This window comes from Terrapene carolina, unplaced genomic scaffold, assembly GCF_002925995.2.
Source record: "Terrapene carolina triunguis isolate 2854851 unplaced genomic scaffold, T_m_triunguis-2.0 Scaffold58, whole genome shotgun sequence".
In the NCBI taxonomy this organism is placed as follows: Eukaryota; Metazoa; Chordata; order Testudines; family Emydidae; genus Terrapene; species Terrapene triunguis.
In genome coordinates, this window is record NW_020664409.1 from 93,864,546 (window position 1) to 93,882,524 (window position 17,979).

The window sequence follows — 17,979 nt, forward strand, 5'->3', positions numbered from 1 at the left end:
GCTGAAATGTTGATTCTTGATGTGATCACATACCACTGATATAGATTTTGTATATGAAAAATACACAGAGCAGCCACAAATACTGTAATGACCTGGTTGGTATTTCTAGAAGAAAATTTGCTGGTGAAGCCTTTTGAAGTTAGCACTAAATTTTAGTGCTATTTAAAATTCTCACTAAAGGTGGGTGACAATATTGCTTATTTCTTTTCTTAAAGGGTCGTGTGCAGATGTGGGTGGACATGTTTCCCAAAGATATGCCACCACCGGGACCACCTGTTGATATTTCACCAAGGAAACCCAAAGGGTAATTCAGGGTGCATTTCTGTTGTGCTGTCAATGTACTGGCATCATCCTGCAAATACTGAATCTTTCAAAAGGGCTTGTCTGCATGACCCCACAGTGTGGAAGATCGGGGCGTGTGTTTCACCACACACTGAAGTGTTGTGCTGTAACTGCCCCATGTACACCCTGCTAGCATGAACTAAAAGGGATCTAGTTGGTGTTAACATAGTCTCATTTCAAACAGGACTGCGTTAACATGATGTAGGTACCTTTTGGTTCGTGCTAGCAGAGTCTGTATGCACAACACTTCAGCGTTTGCTGTGGTTCACACCCCTGTAGTCCGCACTGCGAGGCCATATAAATAAGACCCAATGTCTGGTAAGAAATGTAGTTGCAAAATATTATTTAAACTGAGAAACAATGCCATAGATTCATAGATTTTAAAGCCAGAAAGGACCATTATGATCATCTAGTCTGATCTCCTGCATAATACATGTAACCCACACACCTCTTGGGTGTGGTGTTCTGTCTGCTCTAGTGGCACCAAGACCACTTAGAGATTAATGAGTCTGCTACAGCCTTAGCTAAGGGCCATGTGGCTTTTAGCTCATGCAGTAGCAGCTCATACACTAAATTCCAGAGATTCCAGGTTCAATCCCACCCACTGATAACTGGGGCCTGTTGGTGTTACAACTGGGGGCTCATCTGTGATTTCAACTGGGAAGTCTTTGAAGCTCAGGATGCACTTCCTCAGCTAGGGAAGTATGTAACTCACATACCTCCTGGGTGTGGTGTTCTGTCCCTTCTAGTGGCACCAAGACCCACTTAGCGATTAATGAGTCTGCTACAGCCATAGCTAAGGGCCATGTGGCTTTTAGCTGATACAATAGAGGCTCATAGACTAAGCTCTAGAGGTCCCAGGTTCGATCCCGCCCACGGACGACTGGGGTCAGTCAGTGTTACATACAGGACTTAGAACCTTACCGGTAATTTCTGCATCAATCCATAATTTCTGTTTGAGCTGTAGCATATCTTTTATAAAAGCATCCAATCTTGATTTAAAGACTTCATGTGATTCATTCAACAGTGGTAAAAAGACTAGAGTACAAGGGGCAGCTGCAGTGAGTCTTAAAGTTATTATCTCTCCACTGAACTCTAACTCCAAAGTTATAATTTAGTCTCTATGTCACTTTAGCTCTCTCACATACATAAAGTACTTGACTGTTGGTCAAGATCTTCCCTCTCATATTATTGTACCTGAGGGATTTTCACTACTTCGGGCAAGAATGAGGTTAAGAAGCACAAAAGGAGGTTGCAGAGAGAGATTTGTTTGGAATAGTAAGCATCTCTGTAATTTCAGGCAGATATATATCCTACTCTGACATTGCACTAACTAGTGGTTAGTGTCTGATAGATAATAAATGACTAGGAGAATTCATGGCTCATCCCAAATGCACCATAATGAGATATTTTAATAAGGGCTTGGTCAGGTAATTTTTATGTCTGGAACACAGATGCAGTGTGTGCATTATTTATGTTCAAACTAAAGACGATGCTATAAAAAAATAACACTTTGCTCCTGTCTGTGCCGAATTAAGTAAAGTCCATAATTTGACCAAAAAGGAGACTGTCTAACAAGTGCTTTCTTTATACAAGGATTTTATGTGAGGCTATTTATCAGCTGTGAATTTTTCAAACCAGAAAGATTTGCACCTAATAATATTTTCAATAACAAAATGTTGCTGCCATGCGGCACTCTATAGAAACATAGACAAACGTTGTTGAAATGTTAATCATCAGAGGGGTTTAGATTTCTGCAAGAGACCTTGGCTTTGGAAGATGCTGTACGCCAATTAGCCTGAAGAAAGGTGCACAAAAATGGTGCAAGACAAACAGGTAGATATGCATGTTGCTAAGGCTTCCAACACCTACAAGCATACATGTGTATTCAAAGTGAAAAGAGCACAGTGGAGTTCATTCCCATTCCTGGATGCTGCTATAAAATGTCTCTCCTGGAGGTTACATTTATCCATGCTCCCTAAAGGTGTTTCGGAACAGCATTTTTCCTCCTTTTTCATGAACTAGATTACACCCAATATCATATATTGTCAACAAGAAAATCTCTGAAAAGGAGACACCCCCCCACCCCGCCCCCGTCTGCCTAAATGGGTTTTGCCCTCATTGGCAAGTTACTCAGTATTTTGTGGATGCTCAGATGATGTTGCTCAGTCCAGTCTAGCCCTGTTTCATTGCAGTATTTTTGTGATCAGAATTAAAAAAGAACATAGGCAAACAACCAGCGAGGAATTTTCCACTGTTCTGAGGCTGCCGGCGACACCTACTGTCACTCTGCATTCTCATGAGCTAAGAGCACAGCCCCTAATTCTGTTATATCACAAGAGACTCCAGGAGACACAAGGAGTCTGATTCTGATCCCATTCTTCAGACCAGTTTTACATCAACATAACACACTTTATGTTAAGGAAATTGCTACTGATTCATACCAGTGTCTGATTAGACTCAGGCCCTACGTGTACTCAGGAAGGATGAAGAGAAATTAACTGGAAGGCCTTTTGCTACCGTGAATTGAAATATACAAAATGTTGGTTTCTTTCTTTTTCAGTTATGAATTGAGAGTAATCATCTGGAATACAGAAGATGTAATTTTGGAGGATGAGAATATCTTCACAGGACAAAAATCAAGTGACATCTATGTAAAAGGGTGCGTTCATCTGGATATCACTTTTTGCGTCTCTTCATTTATTCCTTGAGAGGACCATTAATATCTGATTCAAGCCATCCATCAAAGACCAGAGTCACAAAACTTATGGGGTTGTATTAACAAGGCTGTTCTCCTTGTGAGACATTTCTGAGATCTTGATAATTTGCTGTGACTGTGTGCCAAAAATAGCCAGCCATTCTGGAAACTAGTTAGTTCTCTCTCACCTTTAAATATAGACTCATTAGACCTAATTCACTACTCACACAGAGTAAAATCAGGAGTAGCGCCATTCACTTGGTGTGAGTAGAGAATCAAGTCCAAAACTTCATGGGTTAAATGCAAATGCCTACAGCATTTTAAACTTGAAGGGCTTATAGCATAGGTGCTGGAACTAGGGGTGCTGGGGATGCTGCCGCACCCCTGGGCTTTAAGTGGTTTCCATCATATACAGGGTTTACAGTTTGCTTCAATGGCTCTCAGAACCCCCACTATACAAATTGTTCCAGCACCCCTGGCTTATAGGGATACAGAGTGGTGATACATAATGTGCTGAGAGAAATTATAACCAGCTTAGTGAAGTTAGTAATATAAAAATTGAGAAGTATCATAGGAGATTCCTGTGGGAAATCCATTCTAACCAGATATTTGTTGACTGGAGTATGTGTGTGAGTGAATGGCAGGGAAGAGTGTGTGTGAAGAATTTTTCATTAGCATTTTATAGCTTATCTTTCCTGTCGCTATTACACTGCTGCAAAATTACAAAATTACTCAGGATAGTTAAGTCCAAAGCAGACTGTGAGGAGTTACAAAGGGACTCACAAAACTGAGTGACTGGGCAACAAAATGGCAGATGAAATTCACTATTGATAATGCAAAGTAATGCACATTGGAAAACATAATTCCAATTGTACAGACAAAATGGTGGGGTCTAAATTAGCTGTTACCACTCAAGAAAGAGATCTTGGAGTCATTGTAGATAGTTCTCAGAAAACATCCGCTCAATGTGCAGCGGCTAACAGAATGTTAGGAACCATTAGTAAAGGGATAGATAATAAGACAATATATAATAATGCCACTGTATAAACCTGTGGTACGCCCACACCTTGAATACTGCATGCAATTCTAGTTGCTCCATCTCAAAAAAGATACATTAGATTTGGAAACGGTACAGAGAAAGGCAACAGAAATGATTAGGAGTATGGAACAGCTTGAGGAGAGATTAAAAAGACTGGGACTTTTCATCTTAGAAAAGAGATGATAAAGGAGGTGTGTGATAGAGGTTTATAAAATCATGAATGGTGTGGAGAAAGTGAATAGGGAAGTGTTATTTACTCCTTTACATAACACAAGAACCAGGGGTCACCCAGTGAAATTAGTAGGCAGCAGATTTAAAACAAACAAAAGGAAATACTTCTTTACACAACACACAGTCAACCTGTAGAACTCATTGCCAGGAGATATTGTGAATGCCAAAGCTATAACTTGGTTCAAAAATAGCTAGATAAGATCATGGAGGATAGGTCTATCAATGGCTATTAGTCCAGATGGTCAGGGATGCAACCCCATGCTCTGGGTGTCCCTAACTTCTAACTGTCAGATGCTGGGGCTGGATGACGGGGATGGATCACTCAAAAATTGCCTTGTTCTGTTCATTCCCTCTGAAGCAGTTGGCATTGCTACTGTTGGAAGACAGGGTACCAGGCTAGAGGAACCATTGGTCTGACCCAGTATGACCGTTCTTATGTCCTTAATGCCATCTTTGAGACTGTTCATATTTTTGAATCACCTTTTTATAATATTGCCACTCATGAGTACTGGTTAACTTTTTTGGATGTGGTGCAAATTTTTAAATATTGATTAGAAATTATAGCCAATCATCTGCAGAACTAAAAACCAAGTAGATACATTCATAAATGAATGGGTACCTCCAAAAGATACGTATTTTTAGAGAAGCACAATATGGATTTTTTGTAATATTCCTTTGTACATGATACATTGTTTATGATGCATCAAAAAACCAGAACAAACCAGAAATTTTTTTGGAGAAACGAGTCAGCCATGCTTACACCTGACATCCTTCACTCTAGAGCACTTGCAGATACAAATAATTTTGGTTCTAACATCAAGTACCTAAATCAGCATCTGAGACTGTCAGGAAATCTACCAGCTAAGGCACAAAATCTACTCATATACCTTTTATCATGGTGATTGATAATGAAAACACTCATGTTAGTTTGTTTGCCCATAAAAATATTTTTAATGATTAGCCAGTGGTGAATGGGAAATTAGAATTTTGCAAGTCTGACCTAAATAGAACTCACATTATCTCTCTAAACTTTTGATAGTGATTTTCAGTCACTGGAAGCCTGAGCCATATTTGAATGGTGTTTTAGATATTAGCCACCACCTAAGCCTTCCAGTTGCTCTACTAACATTGATTATGAAAGAAAGGATTGATAAATAAAAATTATTGTAATTGAATTTGAATACCCACGATACAGCTTCCCTATTAACTTTACTGTATTCACCTGTGTGCATGCTATAGGTGGTTAAAGGGACTGGAAGATGACAAACAGGAGACAGATGTGCATTACAACTCCTTGACTGGAGAAGGGAACTTCAACTGGCGCTTTGTGTTTCCATTCCACTACCTCCCAGCTGAGAAACAAATGGTGGTCAGTAAGAAAGAAAACATATTTTCCTTGGAAAAGACAGAACGCAAAATGCCAGCAGTGCTAGTGCTCCAAGTTTGGGACTTTGAAAGACTTTCTTCTGATGATTTCTTGGGTAAGCAAACAGTGAAGCCAACTGAACTTCAGCTAAAATCTTCATAGACCTTTATTTTGTAAAAAAAGTGTTGAAGGAGGTATCTAAGGCACAATTATCAGTTGCCTTCCATGAATCCACTTAACGGCTAGAATGCCTAACACATATATGGTTTTGGCTACACAAATGGATGGGTCTGAGTGGCATATTTTTGGAGGCTGATTAAAAGTTGTCCCACTCAACCCCCCATGTTTAAATGATGGTCAGATTTTTCTATAATGTCAGGCATTACTTAATATGGACCAAAGTCTAGAAATCGTCAATGAAAAGAGTATATTTAGGCCAATCAGTATCTCCCTGACAATGCAGGATTTTCATCTTATTTGCCAGGAGTATGTTCTCAAGTGCTTTGTACAGTTGAGAATAAAATTGTTCTGGTGGCTGAGTTTCCACTACAAAGATTATTCCAGACTAACACAGGTCGCTGTTAGGAAATATTTCCTGATATTCATCCCAAAGTATCTTTTACTCCAGTTCATTCCATTACTCCTTAAACAACCCAAAACAATATCATATTCCTCTCTCCTATGCACTATAAATATCATTTAGACAAATACACTTTGTCTCCCTCCTCTCTCTTACTTATCTATATATCTCTGTCTCATCTACATATCTATATTGCTCTAGTTACTGTAGTAGGTAGGCATCTAATACAGGAGCTTCAAACTTTTGCGTGGTGCCAGTATAGTGTCAGTCTATTAAAAAAGGGAATAAGGACAGCCCGGGAAATTACAGGCCAGTCAGCTTAACTTCAGTACCTGGAAAGATAATGGAGCAAATAACCAAGCAATCAATTTGCAAACACCTAGATGATAATAAGGTGATAAGTAACAGTTAACATGGATTTGTCAAGAACAAATAATGTCAAACCAACCTAATAACTTTCTTTGACAGGATAACAAGCTTTGTGAATGGGGGGAAGCGGTAGATGTGGTATATCTTGACTTTAGTAAGGCTTTTGATACCATCTGGCATGACCTTCTCATAAACAAACTAGGGAAATATAACGAAGATGAAGCTATTATAAGGTGGGTGCACAACTGGTTGAAAACTGTTCCCATAGAGTAGTTATCAGTGGTTCACAAGCAAGCTGGAAGGGCATAACGAGTGGGGTCCCGCAGGGATCAGTTCTGGGTCGAGTTCTGTTCAATACATTCATCAATGTTTTAGATAATGGCATAGAAAGTACACTTATAAAGTTTGTGGATGATACCAAGCTGGGAGTGGTTGCAAGTGCTTTGGAGGATAGGAGTAAAATTCAAAATGATCTGGACAAACTGGAGAAATGGTCTGAAGTAAATAGGATAAAATTCAATAAGGACAAATGCAAAGTAGTTCATTTAGGAAGCAACAATCAATTACACACACATAAAATGGGAAATGACTGCCTAGGAAAGAATATTGCCAAAAGGGATGTTGTGGACAAGCTAAATATAAGTCAACAGTGTAACACTGTTGCAAAAAAAGCGAACATCATTCAAGGTTGTATTACCGGTAGCAGGAGTATTGTAAGCAAGACATGAGAAATAATTCTTCCATTCCACTCTGCACTGATAAGGTCTCAGCTGGAGTATTGTGTCCAGTTCTGGGTGCCATATTTCAAGAAAGATGTGGACAAATACGAGTAAGTTCAGAGGAGAGCAACAAAAATGATTAAGGTCTAGAAAATATGACCTATGAGGGAAGATTGAAAAAAATTGTGTTTATTTAGTCTGGAGAAGAAAAGACTGAGGGAGACTATGATAACAGTTTTGAAGTACATAAAACACCTGTCAGGGATGATCTAGATAATACTTAGTCCTACCATGAATGCAGGGGAATGGACTAGATGACCTCTCAAGATCCCCTCCTGTCTTATAATTCTATGATTCTGTGAAAAGGCTGTTACAAGGAGGAGGGTGAAAATTGCAGTAAGGGAGGTTTAGGTTGAACTTTAGGAAAACCTTCCTATCTGTCAGGGTGGAAGCCCTGGAATAAATTGCCTAGGGAGGTTGTGGAATCTCCATCTTTGGAGGTTTTAAAGAAGAAGTTAGACAAACACCTTTCAGGAATGGCCTAGTTACTACATAGTCCTGCCTTGAGTGCAGGGAACCGAACTAGATGACCTGTTGAGGTCCCTTCCAGGCCTACACTTCCATGAGTCTATGGTTCTGCTCCAGCCTCAGGAGATTAGGTTGTAGATTCATGGGGGTTTGGTTTGGTGGATGTGTGTGAGAGAGATGATGCTCAGGAAGGGCTAGTGCAAGCTGGTCTGTGTTGCACTGTGCTCTAAAGGTAGCCAGGCATTCTTCTTGTATTATTGCTTGGTGGTGGTGGTTGTTTTTTGAGTGCCTAAAATGTGGTACCTCAAATCAGTAAAGACCTGAGGTGAAATCCTAGCCCCATTGAAATCAATGACAAAACTCTCATTCACTTCACTAGGGATAGGATTTCACCTCCAGTCCCTGCCCTGAAGAGCTTTCAGTTTAAATGTGACATGATACAACATGAAAGGGACTGAACTGGGCGGAAGAAAAGGAGAGATGGAGAAAGTAAAGGATGTTTTGGAAGCTTTCTAGCTCCATGAGTCAATGGGAAGTGGATCATCCCCATCAGTCCTGCATCCAGCTGGGAAGATGGGAGGACCATGCACATTTAGTCCTTTTAATCTCCCCTTGTAAATTATTTTCTTCACTCCCTTAACCATTTTTATTTCTCTTCCATGAATTCCTTTTGATGAGTCAACATCTTTCTGGTATTGAGATGCCCTGAACTGCATGAGTATTGCACACCATCTGCGTTAGACTGCTTGGCTTTCCACCTCAAACGTATGCACTAGGACAGCTTTCTCTAGCCATGGTGGCCACGGTTTTCAAAAACCTGATTTCAGGTGCCTCCATTTCTGAATGTCCAACTTGTGACACTAAAAGAGGCCTAATTTTCAGAACGTGCTGAGACCCTTACTTCAGAGAATCAGGGCCTTTTAAAGTATCTCAAGTCAGGCACCCAAAAAACTGATGCACCCCAGATGACTAATCATTTTTGAAAATCTTGACCAGTCTTGCTGGATCCTGACAGGGTGTTGTTATCCTACTATCTCTGGGAACTCCCTTAGGAACTCATGTTTGCTGTCTTCCTGTTCACTGCTCCATTTATACTGATTTTATAACATACTCAGATAGAAACAAAAATAAAATCTAGACAAATCAATAACAAATGTTCTACATCACCTTTTTTTGCCTGTCTGAATAAGGGAGTTAAAATAAGGGAGTTAAAATAAGGGAGACGTACTAGCAGATGAATTCCTTCATCAAGTAGTAAGTGAACCAACAAGGGGGGATGCCATTTTAGATTTAGTGCTGGTGAGTAGTGAGGACCTCGTTGAAGAAATGGTTGTAGGGGACAACCTTGGCTCGAGTGACCATGAGCTAATTCGGTTTAAACTTAATGGAAGGATTAACAGAAATGATACTGTAACTAAGGTTTACAATTTCAAAAAGGCCAACTTTAATAAATTAAGGCAACTACTTAGGGAAGTGGATTGGGCTAACATACTTAGGGATCTAAAGGCAGATGACGCCTGGGATTATTTCAAGCAGAAGTTGCATGAGATGTCTGAGGCCTGTATCCCGAGAAAGGGAAAACGATTAGTGGGCAGGACATTTAGACCTAGCTGGATGAGCGGGAGTCTCAAAGGGGCGATTAAGAAAAAACAGAAAGCGTACAGAGAATGGAAGAAGGGAGGGATCAGCAAGGAAACCTACCTTAGTGAGTTTAGAGCATGTAGGGATGCGGTGAGAAAGGCCAAAAGCCGTGTAGAGTTGGACCTTGCGAGGGGAATTAAATCCAATAGTAAGAGGTTTTATAGCCATATAAATAGGAAGAAAACAAAGAAAGAGGAAGTGGGACCGCTGAAGAATGTGGATGGAGTGGAAATTAAGAGTAATCTAGGCATGGCACAATATCTAAATGAATATTTTGCTTCGGTCTTTAATAAGGCTAATGAAGGGTTTAGGAATAGAGGGAGTAGGACAGAGGGGAATAGAGGAGGGGGGATAGACATTACAGTATCAGAGGTGGAAGCCAAACTTGACCAGCTAAACGGGACTAAATCGGGCGGACCGGATGATCTTCATCCTAGAATACTGAAGGAACTGGCGCGAGAAATTGCGAGCCCCTTGGCGACAATTTTTAATGAATCTGTAAACTCGGGGGTGGTACCGTTGGACTGGAGAATAGCTAATGTGGTTCCTATTTTCAAGAAGGGGAAAAAAAGTGACCCGGGTAACTACAGGCCTGTTAGTTTAACTTCTGTAGTATGTAAGGTCTTGGAAAAAATTTTGAAGGAGAAAGTAGTTAAGGGCCTTGAGGTGAATGGCAATTGGGACAAATTACAACATGGGTTTACGAAAGGCAGGTCGTGCCAAACCAACCTGATCTCCTTCTTTGAGAAAGTAACAGACCTTCTAGATAAAGGAAATGCGGTGGATCTAATATACCTCGATTTTAGTAAAGCATTTGATACGGTTCCGCATGAGGAATTATTGGTTAAATTGGATAAGATGGGGATCGATAGGAAAATCCAGAGGTGGATAAGGAACTGGTTAAAGGGGAGACTGCAGAGGGTAGTACTGAAAGGTGAACTGTCAGATTGGAGGGAGGTCACCAGTGGGGTTCCTCAAGGTTCGGTTCTGGGTCCGATTTTATTTAATCTATTCGTTACTGACCTCGGAACCAAATGTAGGAGTGGGCTGATAAAGTTTGCGGATGACACAAAGTTGGGAGGCATTGCCAACTCGGAGAAGGATCGGGATATTCTGCAAGGAGACTTGGATGACCTTGTAAATTGGAGTATTAGTAATAGGATGAGATTTAATAGTGAGAAGTGTAAGGTGATGCATTTAGGGATGACTAATAAGAATTTCAGTTATAAGCTAGGGACGCATAGGTTAGAAGTGACTGAGGAGGAGAAGGACCTCGGAGTCCTGGTTGATCGCAGGATGACTATGAGTCGGCAATGCGACGTGGCTGCGAAAAAAGCTAATGCGATCTTGGGATGCATAAGGCGAGGTATTTCTAGTAGGGACAGGGAGGTGCTGCTTCCGTTATACAAGGCGCTGGTGAGACCTCACTTGGAGTACTGTGTGCAGTTCTGGTCTCCTATGTTTAAAAGGGATGAACTGAAACTGGAACGGGTACAGAGAAGGGCAACTAGGATGATCCGAGGAATGGAAAACCTTTCCTATGAAAGGAGACTCGAGGAGCTTGGTTTGTTTAGCCTAACCAAAAGAAGGCTGAGGGGGGATATGATTGCTCTCTTCAAATATATCAAAGGGATAAATACCAGGGAGGGGGAGGAATTATTTCAGCTCAGTGCTAATGTTGACACGAGAACGAATGGATATAAACTGGCCGTGGGGAAATTTAGGCTTGAAATTAGACGAAGGTTTCTAACCGTCAGAGGGGTGAAATTTTGGAACAGCCTTCCGAGGGAAACGGTGGGGGCGAAAGACCTCTCTGGCTTCAAGATTAGGCTAGATAAGTTTATGGAGGGAATGGTTTGATGGGATTACGTGATTCTAATCAATTAGGCAATAACGGCCATCACTGGTAAAATGAGGGTCTGGCTAGAGAATCTTGCCTGTATGCTCGGGGTTCTGCTGATCGCCATATTTGGGGTCGGGAAGGAATTTTCCTCCAGGGTGGATTGGCAGTGGCCCTGGAGGTTTTTCGCCTTCCTCCGCAGCATAGGGCAGGGGTCGCAAGCTGGAAGATTCTCTGCGACTTGAAGTCTTTAGATCACGATCTGGAGACTTCAACAGCAGAGCTAAGGGAAAGTGGGGGGGTCAGCTTTTGTGGCCTGCATCATGCGAGGGGTCAGACTAGATGACCATATTGGTCCCTTCTGACCTTAAAGTCTATGAGTCTATGAGTCTATAAATCCTCATTTATTATGGCAGATTGATCTGTCCAACTTCTGATGATGTTTTTCAAAAGCCTTGGTGGCCCTTCAGAGTGCACACTGTTGCTTTGCCAATATCTTTGAGAACTACTGCTCAGATCCTTGGAAGAGGTATTGGGGTATTTGCTGAGTAACAGTTTGGATAGCAACTAACTAGGTGTATTTAAATAAGAGCCATGTGTTTAGTAGCAAAGCGAACCATTAGGCACTCAGATACTACAGACATGGGGGTCATACAAGCAGATGATATTTAGCTACAAATATGACCTCAGAGCAGTTTACTGTTGTGTCCAAGCTGGGCTATGCATGAATTAATTGGTTGTTCTTTGATTGTGGTTACATCTGAAAAGTCTAAGAGCTGGTATATTTTTCTCCAGGCTCCCTTGAAATGAAACTGAATGAATTTCCTCGAGCAGCCAAGTCTGCCAAGAGTTGTGACATAGGCATGGTAACAGCAACAAGTAAAGAAAACAAGATATCCATATTTCAGCAAAAGCGTGTCAGAGGATGGTGGCCTTTCATCAAAGCTGGGGAGCTCACTGTAAGCAGATCACTAATGACTAAGATGAGCAATCTAAGATTACTAGACGTGCCTCTCTCATGTACAGATACTCTGATGATAGGCACCTTACAAAGAGACAGAAAACTACTAATCTCACAGAGATCAGCTGAGCAGTAATATTATATATTGTAACTTCCATGTAGGACAACCTAACTTTACATGACTGAAGCTGTGGCTGTTATTAAAAAGAACATTAATAATTCAAGTGACATAACTTCATGAGAAGGTCCAATAGACGTGATTTTTATCAGTATTAACATTTAGGGGGTGAGCCTTATCAAATTACATTGTTGTAGGTTCTTCATAATAACTAAGGAAGGTAAATTAAGAATTGCTTCTCAGTGTTTGTGGTTGTCAATTCTTGAATTTAACCAGCACACTATTAATGAATATAGTTAGTTATTATTCAGTCAACTAATCTTAAACTAGGCATATCTATTTTTGTGAATGTCTCATGGGTGCTAACTGGTTAATGGGTGGTTATTGTTTAATAACTCTGGATTAAATATTTGAACAGATATTAATCAAAATTTACTCTCTGATGTAGGGCAAAGTGGAAGCTGAATTCCATTTAGTCACTGCAGAGGAAGCTGAGAAGAGTCCTGTAGGGAAAGCTCGGAAGGAACCTGAGCCTTTGGAGAAACCCAAGTGAGTAGGAGCATATTCACTAAGTGAGATAAGAAAGCTGGTATAGTGGTTAGAGCAAGGAATTTAGCAGGAGTGCTCCTTGTGTCTGCTTCTATCTCTGGTACTGTCTTTTTATGTAACTCCAGCAGAATCTCCGTTTGCCCAGATAGAAAAATGTGGAGTAATGATATTTACCTAAAGTATCTGACAGGAATATTGTTAGGCTTAAATAATTAATATTTGCTAGTGCTTCACAATTGTTATGTTAATCAATATCTGCTATGCCTGTCATTGCTAACCTATACATCTAAGGGGTTGCTTCTCAATATTAGATGTGAGGGATTCTTTGCCCATATGTGAAGGAATCCACAAATCTGATTTGTGTGTATATGTCTGGTATTTGTATGCATAAATTAGACCCATGCCAATGACTGTGCACACTTGACTTTGGAAATCTGGCCATATGGGAATGGTACAATTTTATCACATCTATATTCACTTATTGAATTTCACAGCCAAAGAATGAGGCTACCTATTTTTCAACATAAGACTGTGTAAGGTTTTTTTAAAGTCCTTTCACAAAGCAAAAGGTCCAGAATGAACATTTTATCTAACCAAATTCCACCACACTCAAAAAATTTCCAGTTGAGGTTTTTGTATCAGAAAAACATTCATGTAATCAGTTTACGTTTATGCAGTTAATTCTGTTATAGCGATGAGCTATGGAAAGACAAAGAATGTGAAATGAGATTCTCTTCTACAAAAGATTTTAAAAATCTTATTCCAAGTTGTAATTTTAACCAGTGAAGAATTTCACTCTCTCCATCAAAAAGATGTTCAATTGAGCTTCCGGATTTTCTGATCTTCTAGCAGGATGGCATTTGTGGGTGACCATGAGATTATTTACAAGACTTCAACAGCTTTATGAAAAAATATGCAGACAACACTCATTACGATATAGCATTTTAATTTTATTTCCCTTATTGTAACATCTCCGCAACCTTGGAGTATACTTGGTATAGGATCAATACGCAATATCTCAAAAGGACATATTCTGTTACCTCAAATTGTGCCAAATAGTATTTTGCTCTCTGAATAGTCCCATTATACACAACTGACAGACACTGGCCCAGTTCATTCCTGAGGTAAGGCCTTTAAAATCAGAGAGGCACAATGTCTTCCAGAGCTCCCCAGCATGCAGTGGGGAGATGGCTCCTACACTGTCTCTTGGTTGCGTGTGACTTGCACTTTTCTCTGCAGCCAGTCAGCTTAGCTGAGCAGCATGAAGAGGATCAGGGCCGTGGTCCTACCTCTTTTGATAAGTGTGCTCTAGTGGTGGGGCAGGAAAAAGCATGCCTGCACTCAGAAGAATTTTGGATTGCAGCTCTGGTTGCCCCCTCCATAGTGGAAAGATTCCTTGTACCTTTCCCACCCCTGTGCACCTTTGTGAAAAACAACCACAATCTGGCCTTTGGGGTTTGGTGGCCAGAGATTCCCAAATAATGTTTGGTCAAGACCCAGATTTTAAAACTGCATGTGAGTGGATTGCATTCTGCGGCTTCCCAGCACTCTGCCAGGACTGACTCATATGTGCCATACGTGTTTGAAAAGTTTAGCAATGTGACTATAACCAGGAAAGCAAATTATTTGTAGTGGCTACTCACTAGGATTCTCATCCTAAAGCAACTGATGTCAATGGGAGTCTTTCCACAGGCCCAAGAAGCACAGGACCTCTAAACTGCACATTTAAAGCTTGCTGTGGGTTAATATGTAAATTAGGACCCCCCAAGATTTGTCTTACTTTGAATAGCTATGAAATGCAAAATATACAGTTCATTCTTCACAGCGGCACGTAGGGTGTGTGTTATGAGATGTGGAGGTTAAAAACAGAAGAATGGCCATACTGGGTCAGACCAGTGATCCATCAATCCCAGTATCCTGTCTTCCCAGAGACCAGTGCCAGACGCTTCAGATGGAATAAACAGAACAGGGCAATCATTGAGTGATCCATTCCCTGTTGTCCAGTCCCAGCTTCTGGCAGTCAGAGGTCTAGGGACACCCAGACCATGGGCTTGCGTCCCTGACCATTTTGGCTAATAGCCATTGACAGACCTATCCTCCATGAACTTATCTAATTCCTTTCTAAACCCTGTTATACTTTTGGCCTTCACACTATCCCCTGGCAACAAGTTCCACAGGTTGTTTGTGTGTTATGTGAAGAAAAACCTTCTGCCTGTTAATTTCACTGGGTGACTCCTGGTTCTTGTGTTATGTCAAGAGGTAAATAATGCATTCCCCCTATTCACTTTCTCTGCACCATTCATGATGGACTGTTGAGTGATCCAAAGGTGCTTAGCACTTTCAGAAGTGTTCTGAGTATTAAGAACTTTTAGTGGATTCCAAGGTCCAAAGGTCCTTTTGTAAGTGATATGTTTTACACAGCATGAGTTTTATAACGTAATATCTTTTGGAAATGTCTAGATCTTGCCTTACCAATTTTCTCTCTCTTTTCTTCCCTTCAGCCGCCCAGACACTTCCTTCTCCTGGTTTGTAAATCCTTTCAAGTGTTTGTATCACCTCATCTGGAGAAATTACAAGAAGTACATCATCATTGCGCTGATTCTGATTATTCTGATGATCTTCTTGGTGCTTTTCATTTACACTTTGCCTGGTGCAATCAGTCGTAAGATTGTTGTAGGATCTTAGACAATTACATCTCTCCTTGTAACTAATCATACACAAGTACTGCAGTTAAAAATAAAAACTTGACTTCACAATTAATGAACCTGAAATACATTCTGCCAATTATAAAGATAAAGACATAACTATTCATTTCAGGAAAATGAAACTGACTCAAAATAGTTTAACACACTACTCCTTTGGCTGCTTATTCAGAAGCAGCCACGATGTGCATTATCATTAAGGAACTGCCAGAACTTTATTAACTATTTTAAAGTTTGATTCTGTGTCCGTTATTAAATGCGAAAATACATTCTTTGATATTGCACAAAAACTGTGTTATAAAGAGTAAATATTAATTAATATTATATCTATATTACCAAATATTGAGAGAGAAATGTTATCCATAAACATGAGAACGAGGAAGGATGCCCTGTGTGTTCTTTGCATAATGTTGCAACTGATGATTTTAATGTTTTTTCATGATTTTATATTGATGTACATGATTTTTTAAAGATCGTTTGTTCATGCAAATCAAAGGTGAAATTCTCTTCTTTGTTGTCATATACATATTTTTAAATAGCTAAAATAATTGTATTATGCTCCAAAATCTCAAGATATTGCCCTCATGTAAATAACCAAAGCGGGAGAGAGGAATTAGGAGGTATACGAAAAGGAGGAAAAAATCTATTTTCAGATGTGGTTTGAAAACTGATGGAGAGTTAGTGAAGGAGAGAAATGCAGGAAAGATTGTCCACTAGAGAGAAAGGGCTCTTGAATAAGTAGTGGGAACATTGTATTGAGAAGAGGATTCGCTCTATCTGCTAGATGAATAGAGAGAATGAGAAAGGAAACAAAGAGAAGGTGGAGGCTGGAACAAGTCATGGGGGATTTAAAAAACAAGGAGTAAAATCCTGGCCCCACTGAAGTCCCAGTCCAAAACACAGAACATTTTATACATTGTCATACAGGAGGTCAGACTAGAATGGTCTAATGTTCCCTTCCTGCCTTTAATCCATGAATATGAATAATTAACAGCCATAAAAATCCCCATGGGCTGATAGTTGGTTAGACAGACATGTAGTAGATCTGACCTTGCAGATAATTCATTCCACCATTCTAAAGCCGTAGGAGTAAGAATTAGAATGTAAGCTCTCTGGTTAAGGGACTAGCTATTCTTGTGTGTTCAGGAAAGCACCTAGCATGTTTTTGGACACTTTAACATAGTAATACAAATGAATCATCTGGATGCAGTATAGCCACACAGTTGAGATTGAATGGTCTCTCCTCTCTTCAAGGTAGGTTGATCCTTCTATGTGAGGATATGAAGCACATTGGCAAGACAGTGTGGGAAAGCTTGCATTGTCACTGCTGGTGCTCGGCCTGTTCTGTGGCTCTACAGAGGACATTGGTTCTCCGGGACTGTCCCTCTGGCTAGCACTGAAGTCATTTTAAAAAATGAAAATAAATAAAAATAAATCAAACTGCCAAATAGCAAACATTTTGTATTTAAAAGGGATTAAACGCCATGAACATGATGACAACAAGATTTAGTATTTCTTGTGACTTTCACATTCTAAGTATGTTATAAACATTAACAAGCTAACTTTAAGTGTGTGAGCAGTCCTGTTAATATTAAACATGTGCTTAAGTGCTCTGCTGGACTGGGGCCTTCACGTGGTGTGTTTTACCTTTGTGTGTTTAATATGACAAAGCAATAGATGGAGGTTGCGCTAGTTAGTCATTAACAGGATAAGGAAGTGATGCTGCCAGGTACTGCACACCCTCAGTATCCACTGACCACAATGGGAGTTGAGGACATTCTGCGTCGTCTTTAAGAGGCCCTAACCCAGTATGGTACATGCTTGCCTGGCATTTTTAATGTAATCCTCTGACACTGCTAGTTTTTATTTCACTGTGTACTTAACTCTGTATTACACTGACAAGCAAATCCTGTTTCTCCTAATAAGCCTTGCTGTGTCTATGAACCTTTGAATTATGATGATTTAACTGAGCTAATTTTGTTATGCGTAAATAAAATTATTTTAATAAAAAAGCTCAGATGAACAGTTTCTACCGTCTTATAATAGTCTGGAAGGCAACATGCTGATTCTTTAAGCAGAACCTTTTGTTTAAGTATCGGAAATAGGTCTGATCCTTCAAGGTGCTAAGTGCCCACCTCCCTTGATTTTAAAACTAGAGTATTGTCATAGAAATTTCTGTCCGTTCCAGCTGAGGAATAAGGAGAGACGGACACAGCTAATCAAGCAAGGAGCCCCGGGAGGGGCGATCCGTTTATTTCAATTGCAATTGGGTTCGAGCTCATAAGTCAGCAAGAAC

The 17,979-nt window shown here is 40.2% G+C and overlaps 1 protein-coding gene across 1 annotated transcript in view; it reads left to right on the forward strand.

The window, feature by feature from the left end:
* FER1L6 (fer-1 like family member 6) overlaps window positions 1-15,666 on the forward strand; it is a 115,577-nt gene extending 99,911 nt beyond the window's left edge. The window contains exons 36-41 of the mRNA XM_029913388.1: window positions 216-304; window positions 2,906-3,004; window positions 5,550-5,791; window positions 12,149-12,312; window positions 12,881-12,981; window positions 15,483-15,666. Coding sequence (XP_029769248.1) covers window positions 216-304; window positions 2,906-3,004; window positions 5,550-5,791; window positions 12,149-12,312; window positions 12,881-12,981; window positions 15,483-15,666 — 879 coding nt within the window. The remainder of the gene's footprint in view (window positions 1-215; window positions 305-2,905; window positions 3,005-5,549; window positions 5,792-12,148; window positions 12,313-12,880; window positions 12,982-15,482) is intronic.
* The last annotated feature ends 2,313 nt before the right edge of the window (window positions 15,667-17,979 follow it).